General features: G+C 40.9%; 1 protein-coding gene across 1 annotated transcript in view; it reads right to left on the minus strand.

Annotated features, from left to right (window-relative positions):
- Nucleotides 1–3,848: 3,848 nt before the first annotated feature.
- Nucleotides 3,849–23,536, minus strand: part of TAOK3 (TAO kinase 3) — a 190,925-nt gene continuing 171,237 nt past the window's right edge. Inside the window, 5 exon segments of the mRNA XM_027576560.2 lie at nt 3,849–5,076; nt 6,127–6,309; nt 12,114–12,326; nt 13,800–14,039; nt 21,962–22,165. Of these exon segments, the coding sequence (XP_027432361.2) occupies nt 4,915–5,076; nt 6,127–6,309; nt 12,114–12,326; nt 13,800–14,039; nt 21,962–22,165 (1,002 nt within the window). The 3' untranslated portion in view covers nt 3,849–4,914.

Genomic DNA, 23,536 nt, shown 5'->3' on the forward strand with positions numbered 1-23,536 from the left:
TTTTTTAAGATTTTATTTATTTGAGAGAGAGAGAGCACATGAGAGGAAGGAGGGTCAGAGGGAGCAGCAGACTCCCTGCTGAGCAGGGATCCCGATGCGGGACTTGATCCAGGGACTCCAGGATCATGACCTGAGCCGAAGGCAGTTGTTTAACCAACTGAGCCACCCAGGCGCCCTCCCTTTCCTACCTTCTTTTGGATTATTTGAATATCCAATTTATCTGTTGGATTTTTGGCTATTACATCTCTTTGGGTTTTCTTTTTGTTTTTGGTAGTTACTCTAGGAGTTACAATATACATAACTAATTTCTCATGGTCTGCTTAGAAGAACTGTAAATTAGTCATGTAAAATGTAGAAGCATGGTAACCGTATGGGTCCTTTAACCCCCAACCTTTGTTATAGTTGTCATATGGGTTGCATTTAGATACATCAAAACCCTCCCCAAAGTGTTAGAATTTTTGTTTTCAGTGAAAAATATATTTCAATACATTTTAAAGAATATAGGAGAGGAAAAAATTTTTATACTTGTCTAGATATTTACCATTTGTTGCTCTTCCTTCATTCCCAGAGATTCAAGTTTCCTTCTGGTATCACTTCCCTTCAATATGAGGAACTTCCTTTGGCATTTCTTATAGAATAGTTCTCTGACAATAACTTCTCTTAATTTTTCTTCATCTGAGGATGATTTTATTTCACCTCATTCCTCTGTGTATGTGGATTTTCCACAATCCACCTGCTTTTGTTTTTTCAGTGTCTTCAGTCGCTTTTGCATTTGGTGTAGTTTTTAGTTGTCATCAGTGGGAAAGACTTAACATGCTGCTATGCCAAACTAGAATAAAAATGTATTTTTTATGTCATTTCTATGGCAAAATACATTACTAAATTAAAATCAGAGAATCAGAGATGGATATGGAGTTCTTCCATGGGCACATTTCCAGATGCCCCAGAATATGCTTTTTCAACAGATACAGAATAATTACAGATGGTGGTAAATTCAAGAGATAAATTTTTTTACTCAATTAGAGATCACTGGTAAGTGTTGTATTTCCTATGACTGTAATTGTTTCAGTTCCTTCAAACTCCTGGTAGTACCCACCACTTGCATTGCCATGGCTTGTCTACTGTTGATTAACTTAGTCCCCTGATTTACTTGTTTCAGTGGAGATTTAAACCATGAGCTCCAGCAGAGTGGTGACCCCATCCATCCTATTTACTGCTCCACCCCCCTGGCACACAATAGATGCTCAATAAATATTTCTTGAATGAATAGAGCAAAAGTATGCTGATCTTGGCACTTTGGATACCTCCTTACTCTTCCCTTTTTCCTTATAGCACTTATGGCCATGTAAGATCATTTATTGTTTATAATTATTGTGTCTAATGTAAGCTCCAGTAGGGCAAGGATCTTTACCTCTTTAAGATACATGGATGCATCTTAAGCATCTGGCATTGCACCGGACTTATACTAAGTGAACAGTTACAAATCAAACATAAGCAGCCCTTACCAATACATATGACAAACCTGCAATAATTCTTTCCTTTTTTAACTCAGGGGAGATTAGTATGTGCCAGAAGAATACAGGATGCAGGCTCTTGGCTGCTGTCTTAGTACCTCTTTTGTAGCTATTGTTTTGCTGCCATTCTTTTTCCTGTCTATTCTACTTCCTCATGCAGGTACTAAGAGTTGGAAGACTCAGTCTGTAACAGGTGTTAGGAGCAGGGACTCACATTCCTCCTTTCCAGTCACTCTACCTTGGGGCACATCACTGACAAACTTGTGGAGGGGGAAATTTTTTCTAAAGATCAGCACCTATAACCTCACAGAAATAAAGCCTTTTCACAAGCTAGCTAAGATGTTTTCCAGTACAGAGAGAAATGAAACAAACTATAGGAAGTTTTTCTGCCTTACTGATGATTTAATGTTCTTCTGAGTGGCCGTGTGACCTATGCTTAGGAGTGTGGGTTCTGAAATCAGACAGGTCTTGATTCAGATTCCACTGCCACCACTTACCCTGGTCTGAGCTTATTTCCTCATCTGTAAAATGCTTCATGTAGTGTTCCATCAAATAGTAAGCATAAGCATGCAATACGGGTGATCTGTTTTTCGTGGAAAATTGTGAGTCCTCTTTCCAGCCTGTTCCAGTGTTTTTTTTTTTTTTTTAAGATTTTATTTATTTATCTGACAGAGAGACAGCGAGAGAGGGAACACAAGCAGGGGAGTGGGAGAGGAAGAAGCAGGCTTCCCGCTGAGCAGGGAGCCTGATGTGAGGCTCGATCCCAGGAACCCTGGGATCATGACCTGAGCCGAAGGCAGACGCTTAACGACTGAGCCACCCAGGCGCCCCTCCAGTGTTATTTTCTTTTTTTTTTTTTTTAAAGATTTATTTATTTATTTAAGAGAGAGAATGAGAGAGAGAGAGCATGAGAGCGGGGAGGGTCAGAGGGAGAAGCAGACTCCCCGCTGAGCAGGGAGCCCGATGTGGGACTCGATCCCAGGACTCCAGGATCATGACCTGAGCCAAAGGCAGTCGCTTAACCAACTGAGCCACCCAGGCGCCCTCCAGTGTTATTTTCTGATGTACCTGATATAGAAACTTCAGTGAACTAAGCTGCTTAGGAAACTTGATAATTAAGGGTGCCTGGGTGGCTCAGTCAGTTAAGCGTCTGCCTTCGGCTCAGGTCATGATCCTGGAGTCCTGGGATCGAACCCTGCATTGGGCTCCCTGCTCAGCGGAGAGCCTGCTTCTCCCTCTGCCTCTCACCCCACTCAGGCTTGCATGCTCTTAAAAATATAAATAAAATCTTAAAGAAAAAAAGGAAACTCGATAATTATTCTGTTGATTATTATTTTATAATCTTTTGAGTATATCTTTCTGCTTTAGTCTATCACAGTGAACATGACTGGTCCTATTTGTCTATGATGACTGAACATTCTGTAAGATATAGGAATGATTTTCAGGTCATCATGCTAAAGATAAATTTTTTTTTTAATTTTAAAGATTTCATTTATTTATTTGAGAGAGAGAATGAGAGACAGAGAGCATGAGAGGGAGGAGGGTGAGAGGGAGCAGCAGACTCCCCGCTGAGCAGGGAGCCTAATGCGGGACTTGATCCTGGGACTCTGGGATCATGACCTGAGCCGAAGGCAGTTGCTTAACCAACTGAGCCACCCAGGCGCCCTAAAGATAAATTTTCAATGTCCAGGACTTAGAACCCTAAAACTAGGAGATCTTACTGAAATTGTCTTGACTCCAAAAACCTATCTTAGAAGTTACATATTTTACTACCTCATTGTTATGCACATAAAATTATTCTAATAAAAGCAGAATATGGGGGGATCTACCATTACAGTGGGACCATTTCAAATACTTGGCCATAATCTCTCTGTAATAGCTTGCTTTTCTGTAAGGGTGTGTAACTTCTTGGCAGTGCATGTGCCTATGACTGGCACATTGGGGTGTGTGTATGCGTGTGTGTGTGCGCGTGCACGCACATGTGCCGTTTTCTAAAGGGCAAACAGGTGCAGTTGACCACTTCAAACAGTGGGACATTATCTTTAGCCCTGTAGAAGAACTTGGAAGACACAGCTTTACCTGAAAATCTCGGATGGCTCTTCTTGGAATATCCAGGGCTGGCAGGACGGTTTCTGGAGGGCAGGTCTCCCTCTGAATTATGATATGGTGAACCTAGAAGGGAAACTTCTTGCTACAATAACACAGCAAGGCAATGTGATGAACACTTTTATTTACAAATATAATTAAAAGCTCTGACAGTTATCATGCTCTTCCTTGGAACCTGAAAAATGTTTTGTTTTGTTTTTTTAAAGTGCATGCAAAAGAAGTAAAGCCTTTTTTTTTTCATCATTTTTTATTGTAAGAAAATACACAGTTTGAAAGTGTGAATAATGCAATATTTATGACCAAGATATGGGACTCAGGGAGGGGAAGGGAAATAAAGCAAAAGATCAAGATGATCTGATTGAGAGACAGTGTTGAACTCCAAATACTGAATTGGAAAAGGAGGGAGGTGGGGAGGAATAGGAGGAAGTAAAAAAATTTGATCAGAGAAACAGTTAAAATACAATATGAAAATAAGTAATACCTCTCCTTAAATTCCTTCTATACACAAAATACACGATTTGCCAAAGCCCAATTTGTGCTACTGGGATTCTGTGAGCTCCTTAAGTGTATTCACATCCTCTGCAACAGCAGAAAATGATTATGATACAATCAGAGTATGCTGAAGACAAGTTAAACTCTTGCCAGCAGGTTCTTAAAAATCACAAGATCTCTTCACCCCACCCACCCCCCATCCCCAAAAAAGTAATAATATGTCACCACTGATATGTACATCACAATTAGTTTCTGTAAAATGTATCAAATTTTCAATCTTTAATAAAACTTTGTTTTTTTTATTCCTGATGAATAAATACCAAAAAAATAAAATAAAATAAAATAATGCAGCAGCTAGTTAAGGTGTAAGGCTGCGGATATTGTGTCTCTCTCCCCCTTGGCATTTATTATTATTATTTTTTTTGCTTTACTTTCACAGATTGGTGGTAATGAGTGATTGCTTAAAGCAATATACATCCACTTTTGTTGTTGTTGTTGTTGGTTTATTGTTTTGTTAAAACTGTCTCCAAGGTTTTCACTGAAACATTTTGAATCACATCAATACTGTGACGTGTACTATGAGTAAAGAGACGGCCAGGTTTTGGCCAGCACTGGAAGTTGACACGGGGGGAGGAAGGGCCCCTGATGGAGTAAGAGTAAACAGGCACTGGTCCGACACGATGTCAGTAAGAGTAAGAGAGAGAGTGAGAGCAACGCCCGTTAAAATGGGGGATGTGGTTTCGCGGGGTCTGAATTTTTTTCTTTTTTCTTTTTTTTTTGTAAATGGCAAAAAAATTTAATCTCATCTATAGTCCTCCTTAGGAAAATCTAATGTAACCAAATTCCCAAATCCCATTCTGAGGCTCTCCATGTCAAAAGTTTCAATCTCTCGCTCTTGCCTTTCCAATAGGTACTTTATTCTCTCGCTGCGTTCCTTCTGAAGGGCAGCCAGCTCTTCTTCAATCTGAAATAAGCACAATGAACAGTTCTTACTGGAAGAGGTCTCCCTGCAGGCACCCACAAACACACATGGTCATGTACGTGCACACATCTGACACACACACACACAGGAACTCAGAGTGAACTAGACTGGGAAAGTCTGGAAGAACCCTGGGATAAATGTCTTGTATGTCATCCGTTATATTTAAAATTTGCTCACAAGAATAAAAATGTTTGGGCCCACCTAGGGCTGGCACTACCATTCTAGCAAACCAAGCAGCTGGGCTGATCTAGGTCAGTGTCCTGTCTCAGCAGGAGATGGCTCAGGAGAAGCTAAAAGACACTCAAGCACAATTAGATTGTGCTGCTTTCCCATAGAGAGGCAAATGCCCCCTGGGTCATTAGCAATTTAGTTCTAGAACAGGAGCTGTGAAAATAGTCTCTTACATTGGTCTCAGGGAAGTACCAGAAGAAAGTACAAATAACTGGTTAAGCAAATAAGTGCTTAACAGCTTTGAGATGCTTTATGAAATTTTTTCTACTTCATATTCTTCAGCAATATTTAAAGCAATGAATATTTCAATTCTGATAACATTTATTACGCATGGCAATATCAGCCTCTCCTCATTTTAGTTTTTTTAAAGAGCCCTGCTGGTGATTTCTTTTGGTATAGAAATAGCTGAAAATATAAACCAAATCTGCATCTGGCTTCCTCATACCATTTAGCAGCCATTCTACCAGCTCATAGCACCTTTCACAAATGTCTTATCAGCTGCCCCATCACCCATGCCATTCTTCTGGCTGTGAAGGTGTAGTATTTCCTAGCAGAGTAATAGAAAGAGCTTAGACTGTGGGGTCAGATTTATGCGAGTAACTTAACCATTTGGAGCCTTAGTATCCTGCCTGTGGAATGGAGATTATGCCTACGTCTCAGGGGCACTAGGAGGATAAAAGCAGAAAATACGTGAACAGTGCCTAGTTTAGGTACACAGGCAGGGCTCCATAAATGGCGGTTCTCTAGGCCATGGTCCATCCTCCACCCAACTGTATGGGACCCAGAGTAACACTCTCATACCTTCTGCTCAAGATGTGCTCTGCGCAGAGACACCCTCTGCTCTAGCTTCTGGAGCTCACGTTCATGTTGTGCCTCTGTTTGCATCTTGATTTTGCTCTGGTAGGCATTGAGCAGCTCCATTTCCTGCTGGAGCTGTAGCCTCAAGGCCTGGCATTCTGCTTCTTGAGCCTCATCTAGCCGTAACTGTGGGCAAAAAAGACACACACTGTAATTCATTCCTAGCTTACAGCACCTGGTGACTACTGGAAGAGGTTTCCTTGTTTGGACTGAAACAGGTCCCCTCAGAGAAACAGATGCCCTGGGTACATTCAGAGTTAGGAATCAAAAATTGTACGTTCTGCCCCATGGGCTACAAAGTTCTACAAACACATTCTTAAAACATTCTTTCTTAAGAAAACGAAAACATTCTTTTCTTAAGAAAAACTGGTTTTCTTAAAACCACACTAGCAGGAGTCAGGAAGGCTACATGCTCCGGTGATTAAGCCTGTGGGTTTTGGAGGCAGACTCCTGAGCTTGAAATCTAGCTCCACAATTCACTCAGGTATGTCACCTTGAGAAGTTACCCCTCCAAGTCTCATTTTTTTTTTCCTCTCAAGAAAATAACAGTAATAGTTCCTACTAAGATTGGTAGGAGGATTAAATGAAAGAATTCATATGAAATCCTAGGCATAGTTCTAGATGCATACCAAGTGTTCAGTAAATAGTAGCTGTATCAGTATTTTGGGTTTGATTAACCATTTCCATATTTATATATCTTTAACCCTCAAACCACCACACATTTAGATATCCTGAGCTCTAAAAAAAAAAAGAGTCCAATCTCCATACACTTAGGGACTATCCCACAGTACAGTTACGCTCCTAGCCAAGGAATGTTGGTCCCTATAGTTGGCTATACAGGTTATCCTGCCGGCCAGCCAATCTAAAACTCAAGTGGTTCAAAATTTCTTTCCCACAGAAGATAGCCTGGATGATCTTAAGGGGCATATTCTGGTTTGAAGCAGTAAAGTCCAGATTATAAAGCAGGCTGGTAGACTTTCCCTTTCTCCCAATGGCACCTGAACTTTGTATTACATACCACACTACTGATTCTGTATGTGGAATGCACCAAGCCAGCCACCTTTCAATGAGCATAATTGAAGGTTTGGGGCCATTAGTGGGACTATGTTTTGTGGTTGATGATCCTCCTGTCCCAGGCTTGGTTTTGTCTAAATTTATCAGGCCCTCACTTCACCTGGGAACTAGATTAGAATCCTTGAATTAGACAGTTCTGTCAATGCTGAGATTATCCACATATTTCCATACAGAGACTTATTCTCCATTTTATGCTTTCCCTAATCTGTACAATTTGTGACAATTAACAATATATCTCAATATCCTGATTAAGAAACATCTGGAAATATTAGAATAGTTTTAGAAAGTTATCTGCACAGTGTATTCTTTAGTACTTTTGGAGAAATGGATCATATGAACATGAAATAGATAACGTGATCATATTTCCAAAGCATTTCCTAGTAATTAATCCTACCCAGCTTTCACTAAAATCCACTTAAGAGGATACCTCTTTTCTCATTTCCCAATGAGAAATGAAGAGAGAAGAGATACAAGATAAAAGTCACTCCACAGCAGGAACAGCCTTACAGATAAATGCCAAAGGGTTTACTGGCTTCCAATAAGATTTATCAATTCCCTTTTGACATGGGAGTTTCCTTACCAATAAAGGGAATGAAAGTCTGTTCTTTTCTACTTGTCTTTGTTAGTTATTATGAGCCCTGATCAAATGGATGAGAGGCTCATCCTATAGGAAGCTTAGTCCATTGAAACGTCTTTCTTCTCTTATTTCTGGCATTCTATTATTAATGTCCATAACTATGTGAATTTGTACTATAGCTCTGACTCTGTAAAAGTACCAGTCTATCCTATCCAGACAGGATATTCCAGTATCTGGTATTCATCACCCCAAAGATGCACATATCAAATCCTTTAAAATGTTTTATAGAAGTGTAGGTAAATATCACGTCTGTTTCCTAAAGTGGATTAACATGAAAGGATGTGATGGCAGCCACACAATGTAGTATGGCTAGGCTTATGGGCTCCCCCCGAAATGGGGTCAAATCCCAGCTTCATCACTACTTAGCTAATTACCACTATGTGAGCCCCTAAGCCAGGAGTTGGCACATTATGGCCCAAGGGCCAAGTTTGGCTTGCTGCCTATTTTTGTCAATAAGGTTTTATTGGAACACAGACATGCTCATTCATTTACGTACCACCTAGAGCTGCTTTTGTTTGACAATAGCAGAGTTGAGTAGTTGTGACAGCGACCCTGTGGTCCACAAAGCCTACGGTATTTACTACCTGCCCCTCTACAGAAACAGTTTGCCAAATCTTGCTCTAAGCAAGTGGCTTTACTTCAATAAACCTCAATTTCCTTGCAGGTAAATTAGGGTTAAAACAGTAACTACTTCAAAGGTCAAAGGGGTTGCACAAGAATGAAATAACACTTAAAACATAACCAAAACAGTGGCTGGCACATGGAAAGCGTCATTTATAGTGGCATTTATCATACGTACTTTTATCTCCTCCCTGCCCCAGGAGAAAGGGTATTTCTCTCCTTTTATTCAAGGGCAATCCTGAACCTATATTCCTGATCCCATTCTGTCCCTCTTACAGAACAGGCATTTATAGAGCATTTGCTGTGTACCAGGAACTGTTGCAGATGCTGATGACACAAAGGTGAACAAGACAAAAATCCTATCAGACTTTGTGTCCCTACCAACCCTCTCCCCTCTCCTTACCCTTAACCTCTCCCTGCACTCCTTTTTCATCCTACCCCTTACTTACGTGGCAAGGGGTCTTTTATCCAACTCCCAGCAGCGTTTAATACTGTGGATTGCCCTTTCCTTCTTGAAATCTTTCTCTAGTCTTCTGAGATACCATAGACTCTTGGTTTTTCCCTCCCTCCTCTCTTTTCCAGCTACTCCCTCCCTTCTTCCTGAAATGATCCTCTATATATGGATGATTCCCACCTCTTCACCCCTATTTCAGACTTCTCTGCTGAGGCCCAGGCCAGCTTACCCAGTCTCCTAAAGACATTTTCACCTGGATGGTGCCCAGGCCCCTCAAGCTCAGCATGACTATTAGCTTATCATCATTCCCTGCTCTCTTCCTCAGGCTGCTCCACTTCCTTCTTTACTGTATAGGTAAGGGGCACCATCATCTACCGTTTTGTTCACACTAGAGTCAACCTTAACCCCTCATGCTCGACGTTTACTCTGTAACTAAATGCTTTCACTTCCACCTCCTGCCGATCTCTCAAATTTCATGACTTTCTCCTTCATCCCATCTGCCCCCTTCTGGTCTAGCCACCACTTGCTCCTGCCCAGGTAAAAGCAGCAACTTTATATATGATCTCCTGAGATCCATCTGACCATCTCCCAGGCCACTCTCCACCTGTCACTGGAGTGGTCATTCACAAAATGCAAATCTGATGTCGGTGCCCCCCCGCCCCCCTGCACTTAATGCTGTTCAATGGCCTCCCATTGCTTTTAGGATGCAAGAGCAAAATCCTTAAGAAAGCTTACAAGCCCCTCCATGACCTGGTCCCTGTTTAACCCTCTGGTCTTATTCTCATTTGGTCTCTGTCTCGTTCTCTACATTCCAAACATAATGGACTCTGAGTTCGTCAGAAGTGCCACTATTTCCTGTCTTTACCAATGCAGTTCCTTTGCCTAGAATGTGCTCCCTACACCTCAGCTTAAATACTCATTGTTTCTGAGAGGCCTTTCCCGACTCTCCACACCAGCTGACTCTCCTGGATACACTCTGTTGGCACGCTGTACTTGCTCGGCCATTACATGGAGCAGACTTTTTCAATGCCTTTCCTTACTTTTCCATAAATTCCATGAAGACATGATCGATGACTGTCTTATTCACCACAGTATCCCAGGGTGCCTGGGGCACAGTAGGGCACTCAATAAATACTGGATGGATGGATGGATGGATGAATGAATGATTGAATGAATACATGGATTCCTACCCTCAACCTCATGTTTAAGAACATGTTTAAGCCTTTCTCAAAAAACAGAAGTCCTCCTTCAACTGTCTCTTCCTCTAGCTACAGTTCTTTCTCCTTTCCTTCGCTGATGAGCAGCTGGGAAAAGGAAGCTTGTGTACACTTTCTACCTCACTTTAGTAGTATGTACTACAATGTCTTCCACTCTGACCAGTCCACTGATTGTCTGTGACAGTCATTGGACAAACCCAGTGCGAGGTCCAATTGGTCTCTCTGCCACATTTGAAATGATCAGCTAGAAGCTTCTGTTCTGGCATCTGTGACACGCTCCCTCCAATTCCCCTTCCGCATTAATTATTCATCTCCTTTGGTCTGCTTCTCCTCCACCCTCAAATGGAGGTGTCCACAGCTCTGTCCTTAGTCCCCTTCCTAATAAAATCTCCTGTCCCTAGACGGTCTCAGGCATTCCCAACAGCTACAACTTCCCCCATCTAACATGGATGTCTAGCTATTTGTCTTGTGTCCTAACACTCTCTTGAACTATAGACTTCCATCTCTGTACCTCTCTAACCTCTCTACCTGGATACCCACATAGCTCAGGTATCAGGTCTAAAACTTAGTCAATTATCTGCCAGGCATCCAAACTCATCCCTCCTTCAATTTTTTTTATCTTGATAAAATGATGACCCATTCCACTGTTATCAAACCTACCTCCCAGATTGGTCACTGAGCTCTATCTCTTCTAAGTCCTAAATATTTCTCAAATCCTTCTCCCTCCTCACCATCTCCAGGAGCATGTTCTCAGTTTAGAGTTCCATTATTTTTTTTTCCTGGGCTATAATAGTTTCCTAACAGGTCTCTACCTACAGTTGCCACATTACTGCTAGCATCTTTCTAGACCACAAATCCAATCTTGTCACTTTCCTTTTTAAAATAGGCTTCAGCAGCTCCCTATGGTTTACAGAATGATGTGCAAACTCCTGACTTTTGAGGGTCTGATCCCAACTATCCACCTGCTTCCCTTTATACTCCTGTCATATCAACCACTCATTCCTCAAATGCACGGTCCTCTTTCAGACCTTGTGTCTTTGCCTTTCCTCTGTCCTCAGCTGGGAAAAATAACTTTTTCGTCTTCTGCCTGTTTGACAAACTATTACTCCTTAGGACTCATCTCCTTGTGAAAGCTTCACTGAATCCCAGGTAAGCTCCCATCCCTGGGTTACCAAGACCTTTATGACCTCTCCATTTTGGGCTCCCAAAAATCCTCCTTGAACTTTGGACTCACACCAAAGTTTTCTTAGGCCCCAAATGCACACTTTACATATTTTGGACCTTTGCCCATGGAGGCTGTTTACTTCAGTACATTCCTTCAAGCTTCTCGGCTCTTGCTGGGAAGCTTTCCCTAGACCAGATTAGATGTTCTCACTTATCCTCCCATAGCGCCCCCCCCCACCTCCCACTTCAAAGCATTTATTATGCTTTTTTTATTGCCTAGTTCTCTGACTTCCTTGCTTGACTAACAAAAAGTGTGAAGATGGGGATCGACCGTTGTCTCTCTAGCTTATTACTCTATCTCTGAGCCCAGCAGAGTGCTGAACACAGATGCTTAGTAAAAGTTTATTGAATGAATGTGTCTGTGTGTCTTATTCATTTGTGTCTGACATCAGTTGCGCCATCTTTGATGAACGAAAACATGATATTATATGCTGTATCTATCATATCTTGCCCTCAAAGTCCCTATGTGCCACGGGTCTGATTGAGCATGTTACTCCTTGAGTTCCATCTTATAAGACATACTCCAGCAAGTATCCACATTGGCTTGGCTTTATTCAGCGTCGTCACTTCCTCAGTTCTTTGGGCAGAAAAACACCAATATCCTAAATTTGTGCAAGAATCATCTTGGGAACAAAAGGCTTGATCTTGAATTTTCTTGATTCCCAAAGCTCTTGAAGCTGTGGCACCAAACCTAACCACTTACCGCTTGAGAGGCCATCATTTCATTTATACTCTGTTCATACTGCTCTGCCAAAATGGCAAGTTTTCTTGTCTGCTCATCTTTCAGTGTCTTTAAGATTGTTTTGTGCTCATTCTTTGGAGTAACTTCCAACTGGTGATTCTTGAGTGCTTTATACTGTTTGGTCTGTACTTTGCAAGTGTCCTGAAACTGTTTTTTAATTTGCATTTCCATGGCCTGTGTAGAAAAAGTGACAAAAGGTAAATAAAGACACATTAGTAAATACAGAAAGCCTTCCATTCTAATAGTACAATACAGGTACTGGGACCAGTTGTTTTTTGGTGCAGTGACCCACATTACTAGTCAGTAATAATGAAAATAATACAGACAAGAGTTAACTACCAATACTTTTGGCCTTATATTATATTAAATGAAAAGAAGTAATTTTGACTTTACCAATGGATTTTAAAAAATGAAAAATTACAAGAGGATCACAACTCTAAGCAGATTGTAGAATATTATGAAGCTTAGTTTGTTAAAGGTTATTCATTATTTTAATGGCTTCCTAGTAAAAATCTTCAGTGTCTTCTACTTCTTGTAGTTTTTTCCCCCCATTTTTTTGGTCATTTCCCTCCCCCATCCGTGTTTCCAAGTGAGAAAGGGGATGGCAACGTATAAGGTGGCTCTCACAGCTCTGTGTTTCCTTGACAAATCAACAAAGGATAATATCTGAATAATACCTCACATCATAACCCATTTCCATTGGATTTCAGCATAAGTGGAAAGGGAAAAGTGATTTTAGATTTCTTCCCCCATGAAGAGGTTATACTTTCATGTAGCAATATCAAATATGCATTCTGGCAAGGAGGAGGTAGGCTGTATTATTTAAGTCCAAAAGGCACTCATCAGGTTGCCTCAGAGTCACATGTGCATTTCACAAATGCTTGGAGTTGTGATGACAGAGGTCACTAATTAGACAGGTTAGGATATGGCTAGACAGGAACATGGCCAGTGTATTTGAGGTTGGCCTCCTATCAGTGTCAACAAGGACAACGCCCCCCCCTTGACATATAGCAATGGCTTAGTCCATAGAGCTTGTGAATTAGCAGTCAGCTAAAATTATCTAGAGACAGTGAGGGCCAAAGGAATTCCCAGTCTCTAGTGCAGGAATAATAAATGTCTGGCACATGTAGATTCACTCCCAATTCCCATGCCCATGACAGATGTCACTAATAAATCATACTCTTTCCTACTAAGCTTGGATGTCTTATAGTCTTTCTCAATATAGCAACACTCAAAGTAGTTACTACCAATAATCTGGTACAACAGATGAAATTTATCTGCCATATACCTGCTAGGTAACTTTCTCATTTCCTGGGATTAGAACTATGGGCTGCTGTTTGTCCATAAATTACAATTTTAAAAGAGGGCAGGTCATGAAGGGGTCAGAGAAACTGCATGATGGATACAAAAATGGAGGTCATCCCGTACAATGGTTTTTCCAAAGTAACATCTGTTCAGGAGTTTGTTATATATAGACTCTTGTGCTTCACTTCTGGAGATTCTGATTCAATAGGTACGAGGCCTAGGAACTTGTAATTTTGAAGAGCTGCCCAGGTGAATCTGACAATCATCCAAATGCAGGAACTACCGATCTGGTCTAACTGTATCCTGGAGCACCAACTGGGGAACACTTCAATTTCCTCTTACCTTTAAGTTTTTTGGCTGTTGCCGAAGTTCCATGACATGCTTTCTGTGCAGTTCCCTTTCTCGCCTCTTATTGTACTCCAGCTGGTTTTCCAGTTCAGTCTGGTGCTGTAGACGGATCAGATCCATGCGTAGCTTCTGTAATGTGTGCAGCTGCCTGTACTCTAGCTCTCGGGTGGACTCATCGTGCCGGATTAGCATGGCATGCTCCATCTCCTTCTGGGTCCTCTTTTTATTTAGTTCCTGCATTCAGGAACAAAAGACAAATGGAGGGAGATGACTGGAGGTGAACTGGAAGGAATGCACAACTAAGTGAAAGATGGCAAGGAATGGCACTACTAACTGTCTCTTAATTAAACCCATTAGTGCTTGGCAGCATGACTTAATGAGATCAGATTAACAATCCCTGGAAGTTTAGGTTCTGTTTGTGGGTCCGTCCCTTACAAGATGGGCAAGTACACTATTTGTAAAATGGGATTTTGCAGCCATCACAACTACACTATCTGTAAAATGGGATTAATTCTACCTGACCCCTTCTTGCCTCATAGAGCTGCTGTGAACCCTACTTAGGTGAGGCCTTATGCACAGGTGTAAATAAATGTTTCTTCAGTTCAGCCAGGGGTTTTCAGTATGGGCCTCATGTGAGGACCCTTTTCAAACACAAGATACCTGAATCCTACAACCTGAAGTTCTGATAACTGTCCCGGGGCGGGGGGTGGGGGGGAGAGGGATGACATCACTGCTTTTAAGAGTTCTTCAGGTGAATATAGCATGTAGTCAGGGTTGAAAATCATTGACTTAAACTGGCAATGTCTGCAATGTTTTTGGTTTTCTGGGAAAAACCCTGTTTTTGCATGTATTAGAAGAAGGCCAATTATCTGCTTTTTAAAATCTCAGAGTAAGGGCAGGCTAGAAAAAAGCAAATGAGATCTCTCCCCTTTCATTTTTTCCCATTAGTCTGTTTGATCATTTCTAGATTGAATCATTCTGTTCTTTCCAGTTCTACTCATGTCTGTCTTTCTTTAAGGGGAAAGAAAGAAAACTAGAAAAAAACATAGAGGTAGTTGGGTGAAATTTTTTCACTGGCCAGTTCAAGAATATTTCCTAAATCGCACCATATCCAATTTCTGAACCATGTGCTCTGGGTACATAAAAATGTTTACTCAGCCATGATTCTGTTCTCAACTTGCTAACACTCTGATAGGGAATTGTACTAGACATTTATTGAAGTACTAATATGCTCAGCTCACAGCTGACTGAATCAATCTATTTTCTCTCCTCGGAATTTGGAATTGGGATTCAGAGACAGTTAATCTCTCTGTGAGGCTGGAACTGAGGGCATATAAAAACTACATATGTGGTAGCCATCCACTACTACATGGGCGGGCTGGGGATTAGAGAAAGCTGGGCTTCAGAACAAGAATGAAAAAGGGAGAAGACAGACATGCAGGGAATATGCTGATGCCCACGTTCAAAACTGGTTCGAAGCTCTCCTGTAGGTCTAGCTGTATTACTGCTATTGGGGTTTGTGAAACATTCCTCTATTTCTGTAATAAATTCCCTGGTTTTGGCTTAAACTAGCTCAGATAAATTTCTGTAACATGTAAACAAAAGAACCTTAATTAGCACAAGGAAATAAGTTATACGTGTAAATTTAAAAAAAGAACAAGGTTGAAAGTGATAAGTGCTATAAAAGAGGTAAAAATTTATGCCGTAAGATTTCTGAAAATGGTGGTATTACCACTAATTAAGAAGTCAAGGAAAAGGGCACCAGGGTGGCTCAGTCTGTTAAGCATGTGCTTTTGGCTCAGGTCTTGATCTCAGGGTACTGGGATGGAGCCCCACTTTGGGCTCCCTGCTCAGTAAGGAGTCTGCTTCTCCCTCTGCCTCTGCCTCTATCCCCAGCTCCTGTTCTCTCTCTCTCAAATAAGTTAATAAAATCTTAAACAACAACAACAACAACAGAGGGTCAAGGAAAGAAGAAAGTTTGTGAGTGGACTTTCAGTGAGAATAAGAGGCCTCTCTTCTCTGATGACATCCATGACGGGAAAAAACGCAAGTCATTTACTTTTGGAGAAATATCAGTAACATTTGTATATTGGTGTTGTTGAGAATACCTTGCATACTTGGGCCTTCTATCCATTTGAAGAGAAGTCCTTTAAACAGCACAGCATCTGTTACTGAAGCAAGTCACTAACCATTCATTCATTCATTCAACAAATGCTGTTGCACACTTTCTATGTGTCAGGCACTGTTGTAGGCACTAGGGATAGAGCCATGAACAAGTACATCCCCTCACAGAGCTTATTTTCTTTTTCTTTTTTTAAAATTTTATTTATTTGACAGAGAGGGAACACAAGCAGGGGGAGCTAGAGAGGGAGAAGCAGGCTCCCCGCTGGGCAGGGAGCCCGATGCGGGGCTCTATCCCAGGACCCTGGGATCATGACCTGAGCTGAAGGCAGACGCTTAACGACTGAGCCACCCAGGCGCCCCTTCTAGTGGGGAAATATCCAAAGTATATATGCAATTTAGATTTAAGGAGACAAGATCATCTCCTAGAGCACCTTACCCCCCACCCTCTCTTGCATTTTGCTTTCCCTTGTTTTACTTTTCCTCTACCTTGACCGTCTAATGTCTTCTTTTAAAAGGCACTAACTGACCCCTAGGTGGCACCAAAGGATGGTGAGGCCTTCTCAGAGACTAAAGCCATTCTAGACCAATGACCAAGAGAAAAGCCCTAATGGAAAGCTTTTAAATGGGTAAAGGGCCTATTTCTAGATTACTGTATCATTTTTAACCTTTGAGTACCAGGTCTCCCAATATTGGGCATTTATTCATTACACATTTTCCTAAACTAAGAAGTCCAAAATTAGTCTGGGCTGCCCAGAGCCCTGAAACTTATGAGGAAAAAATAAAAGACACAAAGCAAACAACACTCTCAAAAGAAGTCAAATACTTTCCTTTATGTTTAATGGGATGCTTCAGGGTGCCGTCCACAGAACACCTGCGTCAGAATTACCTGGCTACAAGTGATTGGTCGTAATAATATGCCACCCAGCTAATTCTGATACCTACTAAAGTTTGAGAATCAATAGAAAAATATTCAGGGTGTGAGTCAATCGTGTATGATGTTGGACAAATCTTTTAACATACATTTTAGTTTTCTCAGGTGTAAAGTGAGGATAACAGTACCTACACCATGGACTACCATTCTTGTGAAGATGAGGTGAAAGGCCAGGAGACAATGCTTCATAACATATCAACATATCATTATTATTCTTCTGTATTCAGAAGTGAACATCTGGCATATAATATCTTGAATCTAGTTTTTCATAAATGATTAAAAAAGTGAGAGAAACAGGATAATGAAACTGTTTTTCTGTTACAATTGTAAGTTGTTCCCTTTACCTTTAATTCACACATCTCAGTTGCTGTGGTTAAGTTGATAAGCTGCCTATATTTTTATTACTGTTAGACTCCCTATGAGCCTATTGCTGTGCCTACATAAATATGTGTAATGTGCTTTCAGTTTTTATTCATTTTTATTTTTTTAAAGATTTTATTTATTTATTTGACAGGGGCAGAGAGAGCGAGCGAGCACACAAGCAGGGGGCACAGCAGAGGGAGAGAGAGAAGCAGGCTCCCCACTGAGCAAGGAGCCTGATGAGGGACTCGATCCCAGGACCGTGGGATCATGACCTGAGCCAAAGGCAGATGCTTAGCTGACTGAGCCACCCAGGCGCCCCTGCTTTCAGTTTTTAAAAGTGATTTCTTATTATCTCCCTCAGTCCCACTTGCAGCCCTATGGAGGTAGTCACATTGCAAGGACTTACAACCCTTTTCCATAGGATAGTCAGATGTTTGGGAATTGAGAGACTAACCTATGATCATACAACTTCTGTAAAGCAGAACTGAGTCTAAAACTCAGGTTTGGGAGTTTTCAACAGTTTCCATTGAAAGATGTCCCAACGAATGGTTTATATCTTCCTGTTTTATGTCTTTTTTCAGCCTGTAACACAATATGCTGAAGAATCCCTCTGCTTTGGTGAGATACAGCGCAGTGCTGCTCCATCTGTACAAACTGTGGGCACAATGTGCAGTGCACCTTCACGCACACCTTCAGCTTATACCAATTCATAAAACAAGCTGAGCAAAGAGCGCCTGGGTGGCTCAGTTGGTTGGGTGACTGCCTTCGGCTCAGGTCATGATCCTGGAGTCCTGGGATCAAGTCCCATATTGGGCTCCCTGTTCGGCGGGAGTCTGCTTCTCCCTCTGACCCTCCCCCCTCTCGTGCTCTCTCTCTCAAATAAATAAATAAAATCTTAAAAAAAAAACACAAAAAAAACGAGCTGAGCAAAAACAAAAGTGCATGTAATGCTATAGGTGATTTTGCTCACCAGTGCACTCCACATCTATATGCCCTGGAGGCAGCAGAAGATGACGGCCATGTGGGCTCCCTTTCCCTCAGCTCACATCACACACTGTGCACACCTCCCCAAAGCTGAGAGGCAGCTTAGTGTCAAAACCTATGTACTTGTCATACGCGCAGACCCTGAACACATGACTATACTTTATAGGACTCTACCTCCCAAGGAAGATGTGAATCCAGGGTGTGTCCTGTGATCAACCCTTCCCAACCACAACCCAAGTGCTAATGACTTTAAAAGCAGTTGATCCCGTTCAAGTAAAACATTGTCCTCATGCCCAATGAGGCTGAATAAGAACTAGAACTCAAACTTTTAAATGGTGATGTTGTTAGCCTATGACATTTTACGCTTCGTTTCAGTTCTTGGTTTCATAACTGGTTAGAAAATAGCCAGCATCTGTGTGCAGTGATGATAGAGGAAGAGGCTCAACCCAGTCTATGGTGAGCCTTCTCAATGTTTTCATTAACTAAAAGGATTGCTCATACTCACTTTTGGCAAAGACACAGAAAAACAGGTGCTCTTTGTTGGTGAGAGTATAAATCCCTAGAGGGCAATTTGGCAATATCTATTAAAAATTTACATGTATACACTGCGACCCAAAAATTCTACTTCTGAGCATATATCCTCAAAATATCTGTATCTGTGTAAAAAGATCTGCGTACAAAGATGTTCTTTGTGGCACTGTTAGTAATACTGTAAAACATCAACAAAATATCCACTGAGAAATACTTCATTAAATAAATAATTTTATAGCCACACACGCAAAATTCACTGTTAATGGTTAAAAAGAATCAGACAGAGCTGTCTGTCCTGGATGGTGAATGAGAAAAAGAGAAGAGTTACGAAACAGTATAATGGACATTTTTGTAGGTTCAGTATCCATTTCCCCTTCTTTTGTGAACAGGCTCCTCTTTTTGCTTGAGAAACTCCTCCACCCTATCTGTAATCAGAGAGTATTGAGTAAGGGAGCAAGCACATTGCCCAATAAAGGTCTCCTTCCCCTAGGAATTTGAATCTCAAGCAGAAATGATACAAAGATTAAATGTGGTGGGAGGAAATACATCCGAATGGCAATGCTGAGGAATGTCCATTAGCTCTTGCTCTCTAGGTCACAGAATTTGCTTTTCCACTTTGGGTCTTCATCTTCTCCAGCTTGGTTCTTCAGTTCTGTCATCTATTCCTATCCTTCCAATAAACTCCTTTCCATTCTTGGGCAGCCAGTGTTTGTTCTGATGGCTTGCAAATCAAATAAACCCACTGATACCAATGTAATCTTATTTTTGTAAAGTTAAAGTTACATATAAACTGAATGTATGTATACATATATAGAAGGAAAAGGAAATCTGGAAATCTGGATGCCAAATTAATGGTAGTCAGGGTAGAGACTGGGTGGAATGGGATTATCAAGAACTTTCACTACTCAACTATATATTTTTCTGTGTTTGTCTTTAATGTTCTCATAATAAAAACGAAACACTTAGACTCTTCAGGAAAATACCCATATAAGTGTTGGTTAGAACCTGACACTAATGAAGTAAAAAATATAGTTTCTATCACTTTTGGGGAATAATTGTTTTATACAGTTTTTATAGGCATAAGTGTTCCCTTAGCCTTAGACTTCTTCCAAAAATGTGCTATCAGAATAACAATAATAATTGCCAGATGAAAACAATCCCAAATATCTTATATCCAAATGGCTTTTGGACTTCTTCATTTGGACTTTTTTGTCTTCTAACAAACGGCAACAGTCTAGTACAGAATTAATCCGTTTCTTACCGACACCTCTAAGCTTCTGTTTCTGCCCAAATCTACATGTAACTAAGTCTTGAACACCAGAATTAACTTTGATTCTACCCTCATCTTTTCTCTCATATTCTATGGTATGCCAAGTCCTGTTTATTTCATATTCAAAATATGTTTCCAATTTACCTCTGACAGCTGTCACCACCATCTTTGTCTATACCCTATTTCCTACCACCCAATTACTTTGCTTCTAGTTTCTTCCCCCTAAACCAATGTTTCTCAACCTTTTTCTCTTTTTTCCCCCATTATCTTTATTTATTTATTTATTTACTTACTTACTTACTTACTTACCTCAGGAGCCTTTCTAGACTTCCCCCTCCCCTGATCAACCGCATCCATGAAATGTGAATACCACAGATACACTGTATATCCGTTTATGTACTGTGGCCCTTGAGGGGGCCTAAGTCTTTGTAGTATCTAAGACCCCTCCCCCGAAAGAACCCATTTTCACTCCCCTAGGGGCAGTATCGCCCCCACTGAGAATGCATGCTTGAATCAATCTATGCATCACCACCAACCAAACAGGGCTAATCTAAAGTAAAATTTTAGCCATATCACTTATTGCCTGGCTCAAAAATAAATGTTCAGCAGTTTCTCCCTCTTCCAATGAGATAAGACAACACAGATAAAGGGCCTGAGCCTGGCTCATTACATGTGTTTGAAAATTTTAGTTTTCTTCATTCCTTCTCCTTACGAGTTGAATACTGCTCTCCAAAGAGCTTATAATGTACCATGCACATTCCCATTAAATGTGTCTTTAGTGCTTGTTTCCCTTGTGCAGGCTAACACTCGGCTTTTTGCAAACTTTGATATTTTTACCAATGTGCTAGTTCATTTATGAGGGTTTCTCTGATTACTCCAGGTCACAATGTTTTCCTACTGAACTTTGTATCTGCAACTGAGTCACATTCTGTGCTCCTCATCTCAGTGAATGTCTTATTCATCCAATTTCCCAAATTAGAAACTTTAAAGTCATTTTGAACTCCTCTCTCATCTGAAATTCTGAGGTCATTTGGTTGGAATTACTGTCAGTTCTGCTTCAGATCTAATCTCTCCCCATTGCCTCTTCCAGGTTGAACTAGAGAAAGAATGTCCTAGCTGACCTCACTGTACTTAGCTTCTTAATGCTGTAGGCTCCCTTCACACTGATCCACTACTTCTTTCAAAGAAAACTCTTTTCGATCCCCTGCTTAAAAACCTCCTATAGCCATTGCAATTGCCTTCAGGCTAAAATTGAAATAATATGCCTTAACAAAAAAGGTCCTCCGCATTCTGTTTCTAATTACCCTTTTCCTGATATTCCACTTTGTACACCCCAAACACTCAACTTCTCATTAGTCGCTGAGTCCTCCAAGCCCTTTCACTACTATATGCCCAAGACACTTTATTTATATATCTATGGTACCTGATGTTACACTGTAACTAGTCCGTTACATGTCTGTTTTTCCTCTTAGACTTAGGGCTGTTTGAAGGCAGGAAGGATAGCCCCTCCCTAGCCCTCATATCTCCAGCACAGTGCCTGGCACTAAGGGGGCACTGGACGACTGAATGACTTAATTGTGGAGCATCACTTTATTACTTAATGTTTCATATGGAGCCACAAAACCCCAAGTGTCCGCCAAGTAGGCTGACAGCAGAAATTCTCTATTCTACATCTTTTGATTCTCAACTGCATAATAAAGCTTATAATAGGTGCTCAATAAAAGTCTATTACATTTATTTGGAAAATGTTGATTCCTTATTCTGTAAATGGGCTTTCTCTTTCTTCTCAGTGGTAAATTCGTTTCTTGGCTACATTTGTACACCTACTTTGTGTCAGGCGCTGCATTAAAGACCATAAAGGTTAAGGATATAAGAATGGACAGAACAGTCATGATCCTCACAAAGCTTCTTGTCCCGTAAGTCAGTGATGATAGTTATGAACCAAATAAATACCTCCCGAATGTTCTGCTGCTCCACCTCGTGCCGCTTGATCATTATTTTCCGCTTGAAGAAACGACAGTTTTTGTCGTAGTACAGTCTCTGCTGGGTGAGAAGGTGGGCTTCCTCTTCAGCCTGTGTGTGCTGCAAGTTCTCTTTATGCTTGGATATCCGCTCTTGCTTTTCTTTCTTGGGTGTGCTATGGTCCTCATTCATCTCCTTCACAAAACCAGAACAAAACAAAAAACAAAAAACAACATGCTGGTGTCATCAAGTAGTAAACTAATAGTTTATTGCAATGGTAGATTAAATTATTTGGAGAGCAACTGAGAATGTAAAGACAAAGACTTGGTGCTGCATATCCCTCCCCCGCAACTTTTGTTTATTGATTGACTGAGTAGTGATAGGAAGGCTTGTTAGTTTCCACGTCTCTGGCTTCTCCCCCTTAGAAAAATTGGTTCACTCATTCAATCAACACACACTTACTGAGTTCTCATCACGTGACAGGTACTGTGCAAGGCACAAGGATACAATGGTCAGCAAAAGAATGTGATAACCACCATCATGGGGTTTCACAGCCTAGAAGCAATAATTAATCAAAGAACCGCAGAAACAAACTGAAAATTACTGTTATAGCTTCTGAGAAGGTGAAGTACTTGGTTCCACAAGGAGGTTTAAAAGAACATATTTGATCTTGGTAACAACTAAGCTGAAATTGGAAAAACCCGTAGGAGCTAACCAGTGAGAAAGGGGAGGGGAGAATACTCTGGGTAGAGGAAACAAGAGTGTGTTAAACCCTTCAGGTGGGTTAATTGAAACATGGTGCGATCGATGAACAGAGAGCAGGCCAGGGGGGTGGTGCAGTGTGACATGAGATGAGGCAGGACCATCAGAGGCCTTACAGGCCAAGTTAAGGACATTGATCTGTAGCACAGGAGACAAGGATTATATACATGTGAGGGTGACACAATGAGATGCATCTCAAAAAGATGACTCTTGTTGCTTCGTGGAAAACAGAGTGAAGGAGACAAGACCGCGAGAAGTGGACAGATTTCACAGACAGGCGGTAACTCTGCAAATGGCACTAGTTAGAATATCAGGAAACAATTCTTTATTTGCTATTAGAGGGTAAATGAACCACCTCTATTTCCAAAAGGACAAAATTCATAATTATTTCAGACTATATGGGTAAAGAAAAGAAAGCAGAGACTCAGAACACTTAAGATGATGTTACTTTATGGAGAAAATAAGACCCTTTTTAGAGAAAGTACAGTGCACTCTTTTTTGTTCATACTGACAAGCTTGACCTATAATATTTGGTTAACTACTCAGTGAAAATCTCCTTTAAATTCTAACACCTATTTTACTTAATGTTTTGTGATGTGGACATCACCCACTATTTAGATTATTTTTGCACTTAGCCAAGAAGTCCTTGTAAATCAACTTTCAGCTTTCCTGTTCCAGTGAAGTCTTAAGTGAAATATCAGAATCAACAAGAGAGAAAGCTGTTTCGAGCATGGAGTAAGCTGGGATCACAACAGGAAGGCTGGGTGACTCATTTCTTAATGCCATGACTTCACTACTAGGCTT

Source organism: Zalophus californianus, chromosome 14, assembly GCF_009762305.2.
Source record: "Zalophus californianus isolate mZalCal1 chromosome 14, mZalCal1.pri.v2, whole genome shotgun sequence".
NCBI classification, from domain to species: domain Eukaryota; kingdom Metazoa; phylum Chordata; class Mammalia; order Carnivora; family Otariidae; genus Zalophus; species Zalophus californianus.